This window comes from Bicyclus anynana, chromosome 13 (genome assembly GCF_947172395.1).
Source record: "Bicyclus anynana chromosome 13, ilBicAnyn1.1, whole genome shotgun sequence".
Lineage (NCBI taxonomy): Eukaryota > Metazoa > Arthropoda > Insecta > Lepidoptera > Nymphalidae > Bicyclus > Bicyclus anynana.
The window spans coordinates 16,773,098-16,789,622 of record NC_069095.1 but is presented as its reverse complement, the minus strand read 5'-3'; the positions used below and the strand labels follow the sequence as shown (position 1 = coordinate 16,789,622).

Genomic DNA, 16,525 nt, shown 5'->3' with positions numbered 1-16,525 from the left:
TTATAAAAAAAAGGTTACCAATCCAATAAAGTACCTACACTAAATAAATATGCAGAACTTTATTGTGTTAGCCAAATCTCAGTCCATTTATTCTATTTATATTCATTAAATTTTGATGCAAATGGAACGGTTTCAGAATTTGCTTTCGCTAATGCGGGATCGTCACCCGACGGTTATTTTCGTACGAAAGCAAAGAGAACTCAAAATAGAAAAGTCCACGATCTCTCCTCAACGACGCTGCACGCACGCGGAAACCGTACTCAAATAAAAATAACTAAACTAAAACATTTTAGTGTTTACTATACCGTGAAATTAAACCTAAAAATCCTATTTCGAAACGAAAACGTTCGATGAAATAAAAGTGTTTCTAGTTCCGCGATAAAAGCGTGCGCTCGCCATGATGGCGCGACCGCAAATGACCGCCATCTTGGTTTTTATCACCACGTGGGTAGTTTGTTTCGGGTGTGATGACGACATGGCTGTTTATAAAGTGACCATGAAGTTTCTGTGGAGTGAGGAGACGTTCCCGAAGGATTATCCGCTGTATCGACCGAAGGCACAATGGTCTTCAGTTTTCGGTTTGTACTTAATTGTAATTTTTGGTTTGATTAGATTACCTTTGACTGGGAGACCCATGGAGTTTTTTGCTAGCTCTGGCACCCTATACTTACACCACTGACCCCAAAGTAGTTCGAAACGCCATGAAGATTAATTACTCCAACTATAAAGAAGCCATAATCTTTTTATTAAATAACAGAGAGCTTTTATTCATGACTTACACGCGTATATATAATTCATTCGCAAACTTATTTCAAAGAAATCAAAAAAGGACAGTAGACAATAGACGGGACGTCCGCTAATTCATTTTATTGTCGAAAAAAACAAATTCGTCGAAGCGGCAATTACACAAGTTTCGTTTTTGTCGGCCATTTTTTGTTTGTCAGAAACGCGCCTTTGCGGAAATCTTTATTCCATTAACAAGTAGGAACGCGCAGGGTTGCTTATAATTAAAGGTAATAAGATTATAAAAGACTATACAAGGTTTCGTATGTAGACATAGTTTTCTAATTTATATTCCTATCTATTTGTGATGATTCTCTTGAAATAACTTGTACTATTTACCAAAAGGAAATGCTCATCCCCAGCGATGGCCTACCCTAACTACCCTGCAATCTACTTATATCTAAAATCATAATAATTCTACTTTAATCATGAAAATATTGATTTATCAAAAAAAATATCTACAACTTTTTACGACATATTATAATAATTATTGATCTTTAATTTGTCCCGACGGGGACATGCAATAATCGTTGACCATACAGCCTGAGTTTCACGACATTTTTGGAGACCAAGACCTAAGATTGGTTTGATTATTTGTTTGCTTGTTAGTTGTTAAGCTTGTTGGTAACAAAAAAAAAATAATACTTTTTCTATACGGCTTCATAATGTTACTTCGCTTCTTTGATACCTATATAACTTTTTGAGCAAGACGAGTGAGTGATAAAAGAACATTTTCTATTAAAGAAACAACACAATTGAATTAAGCCTACATTGAATTTATATAAGACAAGCAAACTGACTTTTTGCAACATAACATTATATGTAGAGAATTTTTATGTAATTAGGGCACTCGTCGAGACAATAGCGTCGGAATGTCTTTGAGGGGGAACTAGAAAGAAGTTTTTCTTTTATCTCGAAAGTTAGATGACATTTCGTGGTTTAAGGGTGATCTCACATTAACACGCTGCTTGCATCGTACCGACGTACTCGTATACCATCGCCGTCGCCGGTGCGATACGAACGAATCATTTGGTGCAATAAATTTAATAATAATAATTTTTTAACGTTTTAATTTTTAACGGTTATTATATTATAACATAATATACTAACCGTATATAATATTATAAATAAATATGTAAATTGATAATATGTAAATTGATTTTTTTTATATAACAAATAAAAAAATTATATGATTGTGATTTGTGAAACTGTAAAACAGTTGGTTTTTGAAAAGATTTTAAGTAATTATTACAAATTGTTATTTTCTTATATTGTATATTTTTTATAAAACAATAATGATCTAAATAGTTTGGATCGTGCCGCGTTGCAATAATCAGCTCATGACAAGGGCCTATTGGCCCAATATTACATGTGGGTTCAACTAGTTAGGATCTACTACTACTCCGACATTGTATCTTCTGAGTTTCATAATAAACTAATATAAATAACACTCACGATAGTGTAAATTCTAAAATAATTAACCGTTTTCGTAAGCCTTAAGGCCTAGTAGAAATTGCTTGTAAGCGATAAGGCCGCCTTGTAAGATCAGATCTTGTGACTTCTTCGTTTTGTCTCTGTATACAAATAGCGAAAAAAAAAATAACTTCAAGCAATGCGATATGTGCGGCAATACAATGTGCGTGCACATTTACTCGGCAGAGATAAAACGGTATTTATTTGTATTCCATTCAACCTTTGGACTAAGGGCGATATTATCTGGAGCCCCCATTCTACCTGATCGCAGCTTCGAGTTAAAGTGGGTACTTACTTCCAGATAAGAGGTATTGGATCTAGATAGCTTAACAGCCAGTTCGAGTAATGCCAAAGGGAAATGGGTGCGTTTGTTGACCTGGCCGTGCGGTCTTTGAAGTTGCTGATATTAGGTTCGATTCCTAGTTAGTGTTACAAGAAAATACTGACAAAAGTTGTAAATAAAAAATCCCATATTGGAGCAACGTTGGGTTAAAGCTCCAAATTTTTTTTTATTTCTTACTAGTTTTAGGCTGATGCCAGATCAACATTAAATACGCTCAGTAAAAAAATTAAAAAAAAATATTTTTGGCTTCAGTATCGAATATGCCATCCAACTTAATTTAAAAAATATCTTCAATGTACAGAAATAACTGTAACAGTTTTATTAATGTATAGATATTGACCAAGGCGGACCTCTTAACTTGCTCTCACGGCTCGTGTATTTCTGTAAAATCACGAGGGCATAAAAATGCTTTTTTCGAAACTTTGTTTCTAGTGAAACATTTTATACATGAAATCCATTCTCGCTGAATGCACAGAAAACCTTTACACAATTAGACCCAGACGGGCGAATCGTGGAGCGAATACCGGAGTTAGTTCTACAGTTATGATATTGAATCACCCCATAGGATACAAATCCTCGAACACGTCGCCCGGTGAAAGGCATTTTGTCCTTTTTCCCGGGAAAAAATCCCCTTTGTCTGTTTTCAATCGCAAAATACGAAAGAATATGGATGCGAATTTAATCCGTAAGTATAGAAAAAATAGTAAAGAAATATATATGTAACTTACGGAAAAGGTGAGCTCAAAACTGTTGTTTTTCAGATATTGTCTGTATGTATTTTGTTCGAGTTCATAGAAAATTGATTCATTTTTATTCTTTTATCGCAATATTTTTAAAGTTTTCTTTCAATAAATTACACATAGGCGTCCAAAAAAGATTAATTCCTTAGTTTCAAACAGTTTTTTAAAATAAGTATTGAAATCGAATGAGATCAAGTGTATTTTGCGTAATCCCAAATCTAAAAGAGGACATACTTACACACTTACACATTTACACACAAACTTTCGCCTTTATAATATTAATGTGACAAAAAAAATATGTTTTCATACAAAGTATCTAATTCAAATTATACCGACTATCCATGTAACACACGCCTATAAGTAACAAACGACAACGTTGCATTTAAAATATAAATACGCAATATAGTTATAAATAGGGATGCGTATATGGGACACATTAGATAAAATCTTTTTACAAAAGAAATATTATTTGCTGCGAAAATATTCATTTTAGAACACATTTTGAATTATTTTTTGTTAAAGAATATAACCCTAGAATTATGGAAAATACTCCCGAGTACCCTTTATAAGCATGAGTATATGTAATTTATCTACATACATAAATTTCATACACTCTCGGAAAACAAAACTCTCCTTCAGTAGATGAGTTAAAAACAAAAATTGGAACTTTAATAAAATATGAGTTCCTCTGAAACCGTTCAGTTCGCAAGGAGCACATAAATCATACACAATTGCACCAAATGTCGCCATATTCCAAAATTAATTACCGCCATAAAATCGAGCCCCGGTACATTACCGTGATTGTGAGAAAATATATCCACCTGCTCTCATTATGTTCACGACAATATAGTGCTATTTGAATTTTGTATGAAATATCTTTATTGGAACATTTTGGTCGTTAACTTTGTTATGAACTCTGCACTGTAAAAGAATTTTAAACGGTATTTTTCTTTTATGAATTTCTAAAATAAGTATCTTCCATTTCTTTAAGAAAGGTGTCTAACAACCAGTTTCTTCATGTAAAGCTAAAGTAACAGTAAAAGTAGTAAGTAGTAAAAAGACTTTATTTTTTCGTGATTAAGACCGTCACTTTTGCTTTATGACGTTACTTTAACTGTTACTTACGATGAAGAAACTGGGCGTTAGTCTTTCATAGCGCTTTTTGATTATAAATTTTAAGTGTTATTATTATTAGTTACATATAAGAGAAGTTACTACGCGAATGCCAATAAAAATAAATCATAGGTACATTGAAAAAATTTTAATAAAAAAATACGACCGACTTCAAAATTATAAAAATGTTTTTACTAAACTAAAAAGTGAAAAATAACATCGTATGTGTTGTTTGCTCAGTGCGATCAGTTTGAAGGCGGTACCAAGGTAGTGTTGTGTTAATGAAAGCCGTTTCTGAAAAAACTGTCTGAAAATCCTAAATTTTTATAATTTGAACGGCTCTATTATTATATTTGACATCACAATAATAAAGGCGAAAGTTTGTGTGTAAGTGCGAAAGTGTGTAAGTGTGTAAGTATGTTTGTTCCTTTTTTACGCAGCGGCTACTGAAGCGATTTGGCTGAAATTTGGAATGGAAATAGATTTTACTCTGAATTAACACATAGGCTACTTTTCATCATCCCGGAAAAATCCATGGTTCCCGCGGGGTTTGTGAAAAACTGAATTTCACGCGGACAAAGGCGCGAGCGTCCGCTAGTTATTCAAATGAAAAAAAAATCCGACGAATTGATAACCTCCTCCTTTTTTAAAGTCGGTTAAAAATAGCCTAGCTAGATTATTAAGTACTTATCGTGAAAAATATAGTTTTACTTGTCTGCTCTGTCAAATTGTCTAATATTAAAAATATCTACCTCAAAAAAATAAAATAAAACATTTTCTGTTTTCAAGTACATTTCAAGCATTCGTGCTCACAAAACTATCCAATCAGAACGAGACCATGTACCTACTCGTATCTGAAAAGAAAAAATATTTTCTCTTACATTTTACTATTATGACTCTCAAACATTTTCGACATTCCCTTCAATGTTTTAAAAGCACAAATTCTTTACAAAACTTTAAAAAGAATGTGAAAATGAAGAATTCAAAGCAATTTCAGATTTTTCGACGTCCAAAAATACTTCATTTATTCAAGTATCTCAAAATAATACCGTGATAGCCCAGTGTATGTGACCACTGCCTACAATTCCGGAGGGCGTAGATTCAAATCCGGTCCGAGGCATGCACCTCCAACATTTCAGTTGTGTGCATTTTAAGAAATTATATATCACGTGCCTCAAACGGTAAAGGAAAACATCGTGGGAAAACCTGCATATCTGAGAATTTTCTTAATTATCTTCGTGTGTGAAGTCTGCCAAACCGCAATGAACCAGCGTGAAACTATTGGCCTAACCCCTCTCATTCTGACAGAAGACTCGTGCTCAACAGTGAGCAAAATAGGGGTTAAAAATGATGATGATGATGATTCAAATAACTAGCGGTCGCCCGCGACTTCATTCACGTGAAATTCAGTTTTTCAGAAATACCTCGGGATCAATAGATTTTCGGGACAAAAAGTAGCCTATATGTTGCTCAAAGAGCTCCTCTATAAACCAATGAACGTGCAATTAAAATTAGTCCAGCCATTCCAAAAATTAGACTGGATAAACAGAAAGACAAAACTTTTAAAAAACGTGTGATTGTATACTACCGTATAAATAACTATAAGCGCTTGAGAAAACACTGTTGATTTAAAGTTATAGACAGACACTCAGTGGCGTGCATAAGGTTGTCGATCAGGGTATGCACTAGTAATAAAATTAAGCAAACTGTAACTGAAAAATCTGTATTTAATAAGCACTAAGAAGACTACTCTAAGGGTATGCAGTACTTTAACGCATGTATGAAGTGCACGCCACTGCAGACACTTATATATTTTATTTATGTATTGATGCATTCCGTTCAGAAATTGAAATTGTATGTGAGAAAATTTAGGATACCCATAGCGAGGGATTTCATTCAGTCACCAAAGATCAATATTCAGAGGTAGCCCAATGCGTTACACCAAATAAATTTCCTATTAGGCGATGAATTCCACGTCACATACCCACTATATTGGGGTCACTCCTTTTACCCTCGCTTGCCCCAGAGCGTAGCTAGAAATTCCTTTTTCTATTTACTTGAAAAAATGGTTTGGCAAATATTCCAACGTTTCTAACTTTAGAATTCGAATTCTATGTAATGTAATCACAATTTTCCCTTTTACAGTATTTCGTATCGTACTGTTTTATCAGCATATGTCTTTAAACGATGATTATATAGGTATATGACATTCATTAAAGCTTTTTAGATAAAATGTTTGCCCCAGTAGGTACATCAAGATTCTTTTATAGAGATTTATTTTACCGTTTTTAATATTTTTCATATACAAATCTCATCCTGTCATGTGACCGGATATTTCTTAGCTATAATAAAACGTCGAAACATCTTAACTTTTCCTAATAATAGACAGGGTCGTTGACCTCACCTCTAATGGTGTAACATGGCGCCAAAAATATCAACACTATTGAATTTTATACCTTAGTTCCTGTGCCAACTAAATGCAACTTATTATTATAATCTCTTTAAAGCCTAATGAAAACTGAACCAGGTGAACTTTCTAAAACTTGTAACGAACATTTTCAAATAATATTGCCTACTTAGATTAATTCGATATTTTATTCCTTTCTTGGAATTTTCAAAATATTTTTTCCTTATTTGAGCAAAATAAAAAAAATATTGAATTCAAAATTTTACTCGAATTTAAACGAATATTGTATAGAGGTTTTTGAGGTTGTAGGAGGTATTTTTGAATCTACTAAAACAATTTTTAAAATTCTTATACCATTATAAATGCCACGTTATTTGTGAGAGACGTAAATTATATTTATCCCGTATTCCCTCAGGAATGGGAACTAGGCGGAAAACCGCGTGACGTCATCTGGCTTTTTATAATTTTAAAGTAATGTATTTTCCTTTGTAGGTCAATCACACAACAGCTCCTACCATTTATACCATATTGGTGATGTAGCCAGAACGTCTATCAGAAGCTTTGCTCAATTTGGTAAGCTCGATGACCTGGTGGAGGAAGGCGAAGATGAAAAGATGGTGTACGACCAGTTCTCAGCACCGGCTATTGCTGAGGGGACGGGAGAAACAGAGAACATGGTGTTTGTTGATGGAGACCATAGTATGGTAAGTAAATGCTTCTGAAGTATTTGTATTGTAGACTTTATTACTTTATAATAAGGTACATAAACGCAGTTTTTCTCTTCATTTTGTCACTAGCAGACGCTGCGTGGTTTCACCCTCGTGTTCCCGTTCCTGTAAGAATACGAGGATAAATAAAATTATAGCCTATAGCACTCGGGGATAGTGTAGATTTCCAACAGTGAAAGAATTTTTCAAATCGGTTCAGTAACTACTGAACTGATCTGAATGATGAATCTGAAATCTTTCCTCTTTATAATATTAGTATAGAAGTATAGATAATTAAAGAGGCGGTGCATATTTCAGACATCTGCAAAGAGTATCCTTCATGAGGGTTTCTCATAAAAGATCTAGACTGATTTAGACTGATCTTAGAAGGCAAGATAGTTAGAAAACCTACACCAGACAACGAAGGTGGACGATATCGAGGAGCGGGCTAAGGTCAGCTTAAAGTATTTCACGATACCGGAAGAGTTTTCCCCATCTAACACACCCTTTAATTTGAGAAAGGCACCCGATGATGATTATTGTGTTGAAAGAAAAAAAGATTTTTATTTGGAAAAACACAAAATTTCCTCATAAAAAGGCTTTGAGTCATACAGCAGGCGATGGAACGAGCTATGCGGCGATCTGCGTGATCGAATCAGAAATGAGGAGATCCGCAAAAGAACCAGCCACCGACATAGCTTAACGAGTCGCGAAGTTGAAGTGGTAATAGGCGGGGTTCATAGTTCGAAGGACATTGGGGTCCCATGGTGCTGGAATGGAAAGTGCAGTGTTGGTCGATCGCCCACCAGGTGAACGGCATCAAGCTAGTCGCACTGGATGCAGGCAGCTCAGAATCGTGATGTTTGGAAGTCCCTACAAAAGGCCTGTGTCAGACAGTGGACGATATAAGCATATATTGTAAGATAACTAATTGTTTTTATATTTTCTCAGATTTCAGTAATCTGTCGCATCATCCCATCACCGGACTGGTTCGTGGGAGTGGACAGTTTAAATCTCTGCGTTGACTCTACGTGGGTCGACCAAATCACATTAGACGTAAGACAATTAAACCTTCATTTATTCTTGAATAAGGACATAGCTTCAAACATTTTGAACATTTAAATGACGGCACTTGTTGAACCAATCTGCCAAAAATTGCTTTACAACTTCATCTTTCCACAGTACGTTGACTTTGAACGCTTTGATGTACGCTAAAAAACCAACACAGCTCGGCAAAGTGAGCAGTTATTTGAACAAATATTCCAGACATAAATATTACAAATGCGTGCGATACTTAAGTTGTAATAACGTTTTTAGTAGGTCGGCATCGGTCGAATTTTGGTAATTTTTGGCGATTTTTGGCGATTTTTAGGGGGCGAGACTTATCGGGGTGTTTGCCTATATATCTGGTTGATATCATGGACGTTCAAGTGTTTATGGGAAATGCTCCCCAGCACCCTGTATATCCGATGTGCTCCAATTCATACCCATATTGGTTGAGAAAATTGAACTTATTAGAACTAGAAGATGGAACTAGAGGATGGAACTGGAAGATGTACTAAAAAATCTTTGCATTTTTCAGCTGGAGCCTCTAGACGCCGGTGCCGCAAGCGGTCTGACCTTCACAGCCCCCCGCTGGGAGACTTCGCCTCCGGACCCCGTGACCAAACATGGACCTCGCCACCCCAACCATCCCGCTGCTGGCTTCTATTACCCCTTGTTGAGGGAGTTACCGGCTATTGCAAAAATTGAGATTTCAAAGGTAAATTGCGAGTAGATTTTTTAGTAGCAATTTACGATGTACGACCATATGTTAAACTAACTAGTACAACCCATTTCAGGTTTCACGAAATACGACTTTAAGACTTACCAACCCATTTGTGGTTTCTACTACCCTTCAAGGAACCTTTTGAAGCTGATATGCATATTTAAAATACTTTTAATAATATATTTTTAACACGAAAATTGTACAGACTTCAAAGTCGTATTTCACTTCATTTTGATCTTAATATAATACAAAATTACTGAACTGAATTTCATGAAAATTAAATGGGACTAATCTGGAAGTATACTCTATCAACCAAAAGAGAAAATTGAAAATTGGTTAATAAATGACGAAGTTATGAAGTAACAAACATAAAAACATTTCACAAATCGAGAACATCCTCCTTTTTTTGAAATCGGTTAATAACACATTTTTATTATAAAATTCAGGTTAAAGAGTACACAACTAAAGAACTCAACGACATGGCTCGTAAAGAACTTCTTCTGAGTTTGAAACAAAAGGACAGACGTAAAGGATCACCACGAAGAAAAGTAAACTTGGTCGAAGACTACCAACCAATACCACGAGACGTAGCAACAAAGAGTGGTGTAGAAGTATTGAAAGATCTAGAAGAAGATGGAGCACCAACAGCGAAGTATAATGAACAGGATAATTACGTTGTTGTAGTAACTCAATCACCTATTAAGTAAGTATAGTTTTTCTACTTCATGGATAATATGGTTAATCAAAAAGGGATTGTAATTATTTGCTATTTTATATTAACAACAAAAAAAAATGATCTTTTTAACATAAAAATTCCGACTTCAAAGACGTATTTCAGTTATTTTAATTTTAACACAAAATTACTATACCGATTTTCATGAAAATGAAATAAGACTAATCTAGAAGTATATGCTTTGAAACAAAAAAAGAATTTTCAAAATTAATAAATGTCGAAGTTATGAGGTAACAAACATTTAAAAAAACATACGTATTGAGAACCTCCTTCTTTTTTTAAGTCGGTTAAAAATAATCTTTTATTACTGCTAATTGGTTACATTTGTATGTTATACATAATTCATAGTTAATTAACAGTTTGTCCTGCGACATAGGCCTCGCCACTTTTGGATGGACCATTTATGATAGTTATGTTTTGTGAATAGCAATAAATGGACATATAGGATTACAGAATTTCATATCAACATTGAGTAGCAACATTTAGTTTTAAATAATCTATTTTATTATTTTTTAATAGTTTGTCAAAGCAGATTGGTCTTGTAATGTATGCTACTCTCAATGCATACCATAGTATGTATAGAAGTGAAGAATTTAGCTATTAAATACATTCGTTTTAGTTTGGTTATTCAACAGTTCCGTAGAATTCAATATTAAAAGTAGCCCGTCCCAGATACCAGATCTAGAACAGAAATAGCATGCACAAAGATAGAGAAAAACAATAATAGAAAGCTAGTCAAAGAGCTGTCATTCACCGCATAGATCCGTTCAGCCCGTTCAAGAGTGACTAGATAACAATAACATTCACTCTCCACTTACATCATCCATCCTTTTGTATTTTTTCCAGGACAACTACAGTTCAAGAGTTTGACACCGGCTTGCAAAACATGGATGACGTAGTGTTAGCAGTGGCTAATGGAAGGAAACTAGGCCTGGGGAAGCATCTGCCTCGACACTTCAGATCCCGACTGCACCACGCTCTCAACAGGATACAGCGTAATTATCATCATTATCAGCCTATTTTAACAGCACTACAACCAGGCCTCCCTCTTTATAGAAGGGATATGGAGCTAAAACCCACCACGCTGCTACAATGTCTTTGATATATAGTTTATTTTTATTCTTTACAAGTGAGTCCTTGACTATTATCTCACCTGATAATAAGTGTTGATGCAGTCCAAGAAAAAACCCACACCTCTTTCGGTTTCTACGCGACATAAGTCGCTTGGTGGTACGTCTTTGTCGGTAGGGTGTTAATCAACCACGGCCGAAGCCAGAACTGGACCAATTAGGATAACCTCAACCAGCCCAGCCGGGGATCGAACCCAGGACCTCTATCTTGTGAATCCACCGTGTATATCACTGCGCCACGGAGGCCGTAAAGATGTATGTTCACTCGTATAACTATGATATATACTCACTAGAGGTTGTTTTAAGCCCTCGTAACTTTAATTTTCCATTTCAATTATTACCTTCACCACTATCCCATAAGTGCTTGTAAGCCAAGATTGAAAGAAATGAAATCTGACTTTGACTATATGGTACAATGGCCTTCACCGACAATTCTCCATACCTTTGAATCACATTGAGCATTTTGACAATTAATTTTTACGGTTATAATGTAGAGAAGGATGAAGTCAGAATATCTAAGACTAGCTGACGCCGACAGTTTCACCCACGTGGCCCCCGTTCCCATAGGAATACGGGGATAATATATAGCCTTTAGCCTTCCTCGATAAATGTGCTATCTAACACTGAAAGAATTTTTCAAATCGGACCAGTTGTTCCTGAGATTAGCGCGTTCAAGCAAACAAACAAACTCTTCAGCTTTATAATATTAGATGAGATACCTCCCACATCCTGCGAGTGTTCTCAACAACAAGGACTATAAATCTAGAGGTTAATTGCTTAACGCATCCCCAGACCGAACTCCGTCTAATTTATATACAGACATGAATCCCCAGCGGCTGGACGTATCGACCCGGAATTTGGAACAGCAAACGTAGGTAACCTCATGGTTTACAAATGTTACTGTAATGCCTCACAATGGTTACCAATTCAATAGCTTAAGCCTCAATCGATCCACGTTTAGGGTGAACTTAAGACCAATGTTATGGGTTGGACCCTTTCCTCGTTCCAGGTATGGTCGTGTAGAATCCGAAAGAAGTATGGATTTCATCTTACTCCTAACAAGTTAGCTTGCATCTTAGATTGCATCATCAGGTGAGATTGTAGTCAAGGGCTAACTTATGGAGAATAAAAAAAAAACCCTCTCTAACTTGGTCTTTACTAGTAATTGGAGCGAGTCGTATAAAAATCTTTTCTAGTTTCCTTATAAAAGCATTAAGATTGAGTGATGGTTGATTTCATCAAGAAAATTTAAATGATCTAGCAATAATAATACTCAATGACCTCACGTTTAATTTGGATTTAATACCTCTCGGCACTCATTGACTGGGTCCTTTTTATCGTCACCATCTAACATAGACTTTACTACTAATTGGAGCGAGTGTTATCAAAACCTGGCTAGTATTCTTGTAAATTCATTAAGATCGATGTTTGATTTGGTCAATAAACTGATCTAGGAACGATAAAAATATGAGTTTAGAACAAATATACAATTTTGCCGACAGAACTAGCAGAAACCTAAGAAAAAAGATCGACACAATATCCTCATCCTTCGCTCTACAATCTGCATATTATGACATACCTACTTGGGTGTTAAGCTTCCCTGTCTAAGGATTCATTTACACGAGCGACCGACGACCGCAGTCGTCTACAGTCGGCAACGTCTCGACGGCAGGCAACGGCATCGCCGACTGCAGTCAGCAACGTCTCGGCGGCAACCAACGGCTCTCGACTGCAGTCGGCGACATCTCGTCGGCAACCAATTGCACTCGACTGCAGTCGGCGACATCTCGTCGGTGGTCGTCCACTGCAGTCGAGGCAGCTATCGCCGAGACGTCGGTAGCAGCTGCCGCTCGTGTAAATGAACACTAACGAGACAATGAGACAGTTTGGATCGTGCCGCGATGCAAGAACCAGCTCATGACTAAGGGCCCCGTATGGGTTCGAAACTAGTAGGGCATACTCCGACCTAATATCACGTGAGTTTTAGCCGTGTTTCATAATCAATTAATATGAATAACACTCACGATAGTTTAAATTCTAAAAAAGAGACAATGAGGCATTGGGAATTGGGATTCTTAAACTTAATATCTTTTTTTTATGTCCCATTATTTTTTTTTGTAATATTCATAATCCAGATATACCAGGATTACCTATATGAAAGAGTATAAATATTTCTATAAGTCATAAATATTTTTTAACCGACTTCCAAAAATTAAGAGGTTCCAAGTAAATTTTCTTTATGTCTTACAGCTGAAGATTGTCTAGTATCGGATTGGGGCGAGTGGTCACCCTGCTCCGTCACCTGCGGGTTCGGCGACAAATACCGGCACCGACGAGTGGTCAGAGAGAGAGGGAAGAACGGCCGCAAGTGTCCCGCTCTCTCCGAACGGAGACACTGCGGCAACATCAACTCTTGCGCGCATATTGACTATTTTGAATGGTGAAAATAAAAAAAGCCTAGTCATAAAAGTATATCAATATCATAATCGTTTATAGCTAACTAAGCTTAATATAGGAACAGTTAGTAACTTAATTTTATTAAATTATTGTATTTCATAGTACATAATTATTGATTTAAAATAAAGTATAAATCCACACATTTTGTTACATTCATTAATTATTAATCATCACAATACCTAGCTGCAAGCACCGCATGACATTTGTTAAACAGAATCTCAATTTCGTTTATGTCAACTAGCATAGTGAATTAGCCTGCTGGACTCAAAGACACTCCGTCATTAAGCCTTCTAATAAGGCCAATAGTTAGTGACCAAGTCTCGGATCCCTAGGTCATCACTGGCGACACGCACTGTTCGAAGTCTTTCGTCTTCAGGCACTGACGAATTTTGGACGACGATTGACGATGAATTGTTAACATTGTCATTACTTATCATTATTGTACATGTATAGATATATTACTCTCACACCTGGTACAAAATAAATAAATATATGAGGCCAAATGGAAAATAAATAAACTTACTTAAATACGCAAAATAAATAAACCTACGCACCGGGCGGAGGATTCACCCCGGCAGGGAGACGAAACGGCCGGGGGTCAGGGCGACAGGTGGAGAAACCGGCGGACTATCCTAGCCGAGTCCAACAGCTTTTTACATCTTGCCTGCAAATTGCTACGGAGACCCAGCCGCCTCAAATGGTGAGCGAGGCTGACTGGGATCAAACCATTGGCAGATATGGCGATTGGGATGATTTCAGTGGACTCCACATGCCACACGGCGGTAACCTTGTGAGCCAGATCTTGATATTTACGTTTTTCCTCTGTCTCAGCTCTCACAAGTTACGAGTAAAAGTAACTATACGTTGAATACTCATAATTAAATCCAAGCACAACATAATGCGATATAATAAAACAGTACCCGCACATTGCCATCTCCAAATGACTGGTCATGAAATATTTAAATTTTAATTTGCAAGTTCGCCCAGTGTTTTATTGGCCCCGCCGGTGACCGCTATAAAGTTGCAAGCTTTTACGATCTGCGGTGAACCTGCCCATGAATACCGCCTTTGTTTTGGTATGAGCTTTCAAATCGCTGAGATGACGCTAACCTAGAGGGATTTAAACCTAATCTAATCTATACTTATAATAAAACTGTAGCAGGTCAAATTATGTTTGAAGATATTTTGAAAATTTTAATTGGAGGGTATCTATACTTTTAATAAAGTAGGGAGGTCAATTCTGTACATGAAATATACTTTCCAAAATAACTATTCCTGATAGTTATTTTGGAAAGTAATAGGTGATAAGTGATCGATACTGATGTCAAAAATGCAATTAGTAAAATTTTTATCTGTTTTTTTTTTATTATTCTTTACAAGTTAGCCCTTGATAACAATCTCACCTGATGGTAAGTGATGATGCAATCTAAGATGGAAGCGGGCTAACTTGTTAGGAGGAGGATGAAAATTTACACCCCTTTCGGTTTCTACACGACATCGTACCGGAACGCTAAATCGCTTGGCAGTACGTCTTTGTCGGTAGGGTGGTAACTAGCCACGGCCAAAGCCTCCCACCAGCCAGACCTGGACCAATTAAATAAATAATTCACCGCGCACACCACTGCGCCACGGAGGTCGTCAAAAGTCTGTCTGTATGTTTGTTATAGAAACAAAAACTAATCAACGGATTTTAATGAAACTTGATGCAATTATTCTTCATTAACCTGGGCAGGTTATAGTATACTTTTCATCACGCTACGGTCAATAGGAGCAGAGCAGTGAAGAGAAATGTCGGGAAAACGGGAGAAGTTACTCCATTTTACAGCGATACTACTGTAAGGCATATATATGCTTAATCGATACTGAAGCCAAAAATACATTTATATATTTTTACTCGACGGCGAAGCCAAAATGAAAACATTATAAAATGTGCCGTGATAGCCCAGTGGATAGGATCTCTGCCTCCGATTCCAAAGGGTGTGGGTACGAATCCGGTCCGGGGCATGCGCCTCCAACTTTACATTTGTGTGCATTTTAAGAAATTAAATATCACGTGTCTCAAACGGTGAAGGAAAAAATCGTGAGGAAACCTGCATACCAGAGATTTTTCTTAATTCTCTGCGTGTGTGAAGTCTACCAATCCGTATTGGGCCAGCGTGGTGGACTATTGGCCTAACCCCTCTAATTCTGAGAGGAGACTCGAGCTCTGCAGTGAGCCGAATATGGGTTGATAATGATGATGATGATGATAAAATGTTCTTAGATTAGCAATTTACGTAATTAATTTACTTATGTCTAAGTACGGACTGACTATAGTTACCGACTTGGTATTACATGGAACTCACAACTTTTTACGGTAGGAGAATTGAGTTGCGAGAATTGGTAAAGAAGAAAATCTATATTTTTACAAGTTTTGTTTTTGATGGCATAGAGATTTCGTCTAAACTCCGCGCCGATATACGAAATGATAAATATTGCTCTCGCAGACTACGAGTATATATCTCGTAGTTTTCAATGAGCTACAAGTATTGGGGAAAAGACTTTTTTCGCCACTTAAGGCTAGGCTATTACGGCCTTCGCCATCCAAAGACCTGGGTTCGATTTCCAAAACTGCAAAATATTTGTGTGTTGAGCATATTTATGCTTTCTAGTATTTGGGCGGTTTATGTATATTATGTACACAAAAATCTTCGAACAGTGCGTGTTGTCAGTGGATTCAAGATTTGGTCGCTAACTATGGACCTCATAAGAAGGATTAGAGTCACCCAGCGCGTGATGAAGCGAGCTTGCTTGGAGTAACTTTGCGTGACTGTATCAGAAATGAGGATCCGTAGACTAACAGCAAGTTTCTTCATGTAAAGCTAAAGTAAC

General features: G+C 36.5%; 1 protein-coding gene across 1 annotated transcript; it reads left to right on the top strand.

Moving 5' to 3' along the window:
* The first annotated feature begins 207 nt into the window (after window positions 1–207).
* Window positions 208–13,787, top strand: LOC112058115 (spondin-1-like). Its single transcript, XM_024098805.2, has 7 exons — window positions 208–578; window positions 7,352–7,563; window positions 8,518–8,622; window positions 9,149–9,328; window positions 9,781–10,037; window positions 10,914–11,062; window positions 13,448–13,787. Exons 1-7 carry the CDS (start codon window positions 398–400, stop codon window positions 13,639–13,641), a joined length of 1,278 nt encoding a protein of 425 aa, XP_023954573.2. The 5' UTR covers window positions 208–397; the 3' UTR covers window positions 13,642–13,787.
* The last annotated feature ends 2,738 nt before the right edge of the window (window positions 13,788–16,525 follow it).

What these genes read in the sequence shown, in the direction of transcription:
- LOC112058115 (XM_024098805.2), top strand. Translation starts at nt 398, where the DNA reads ATGATGGCGCGACCGCAAATGACCGCCATCTTGGTTTTTATCACCACG. An exon ending in TCGACCAAATCACATTAGAC is followed by an intron (nt 8,623 to 9,148) that starts GTAAGACAATTA and finishes TGCATTTTTCAG; the next exon opens with CTGGAGCCTCTAGACGCCGG. An exon ending in CGCTCTCAACAGGATACAGC is followed by an intron (nt 11,063 to 13,447) that starts GTAATTATCATC and finishes TATGTCTTACAG; the next exon opens with CTGAAGATTGTCTAGTATCG.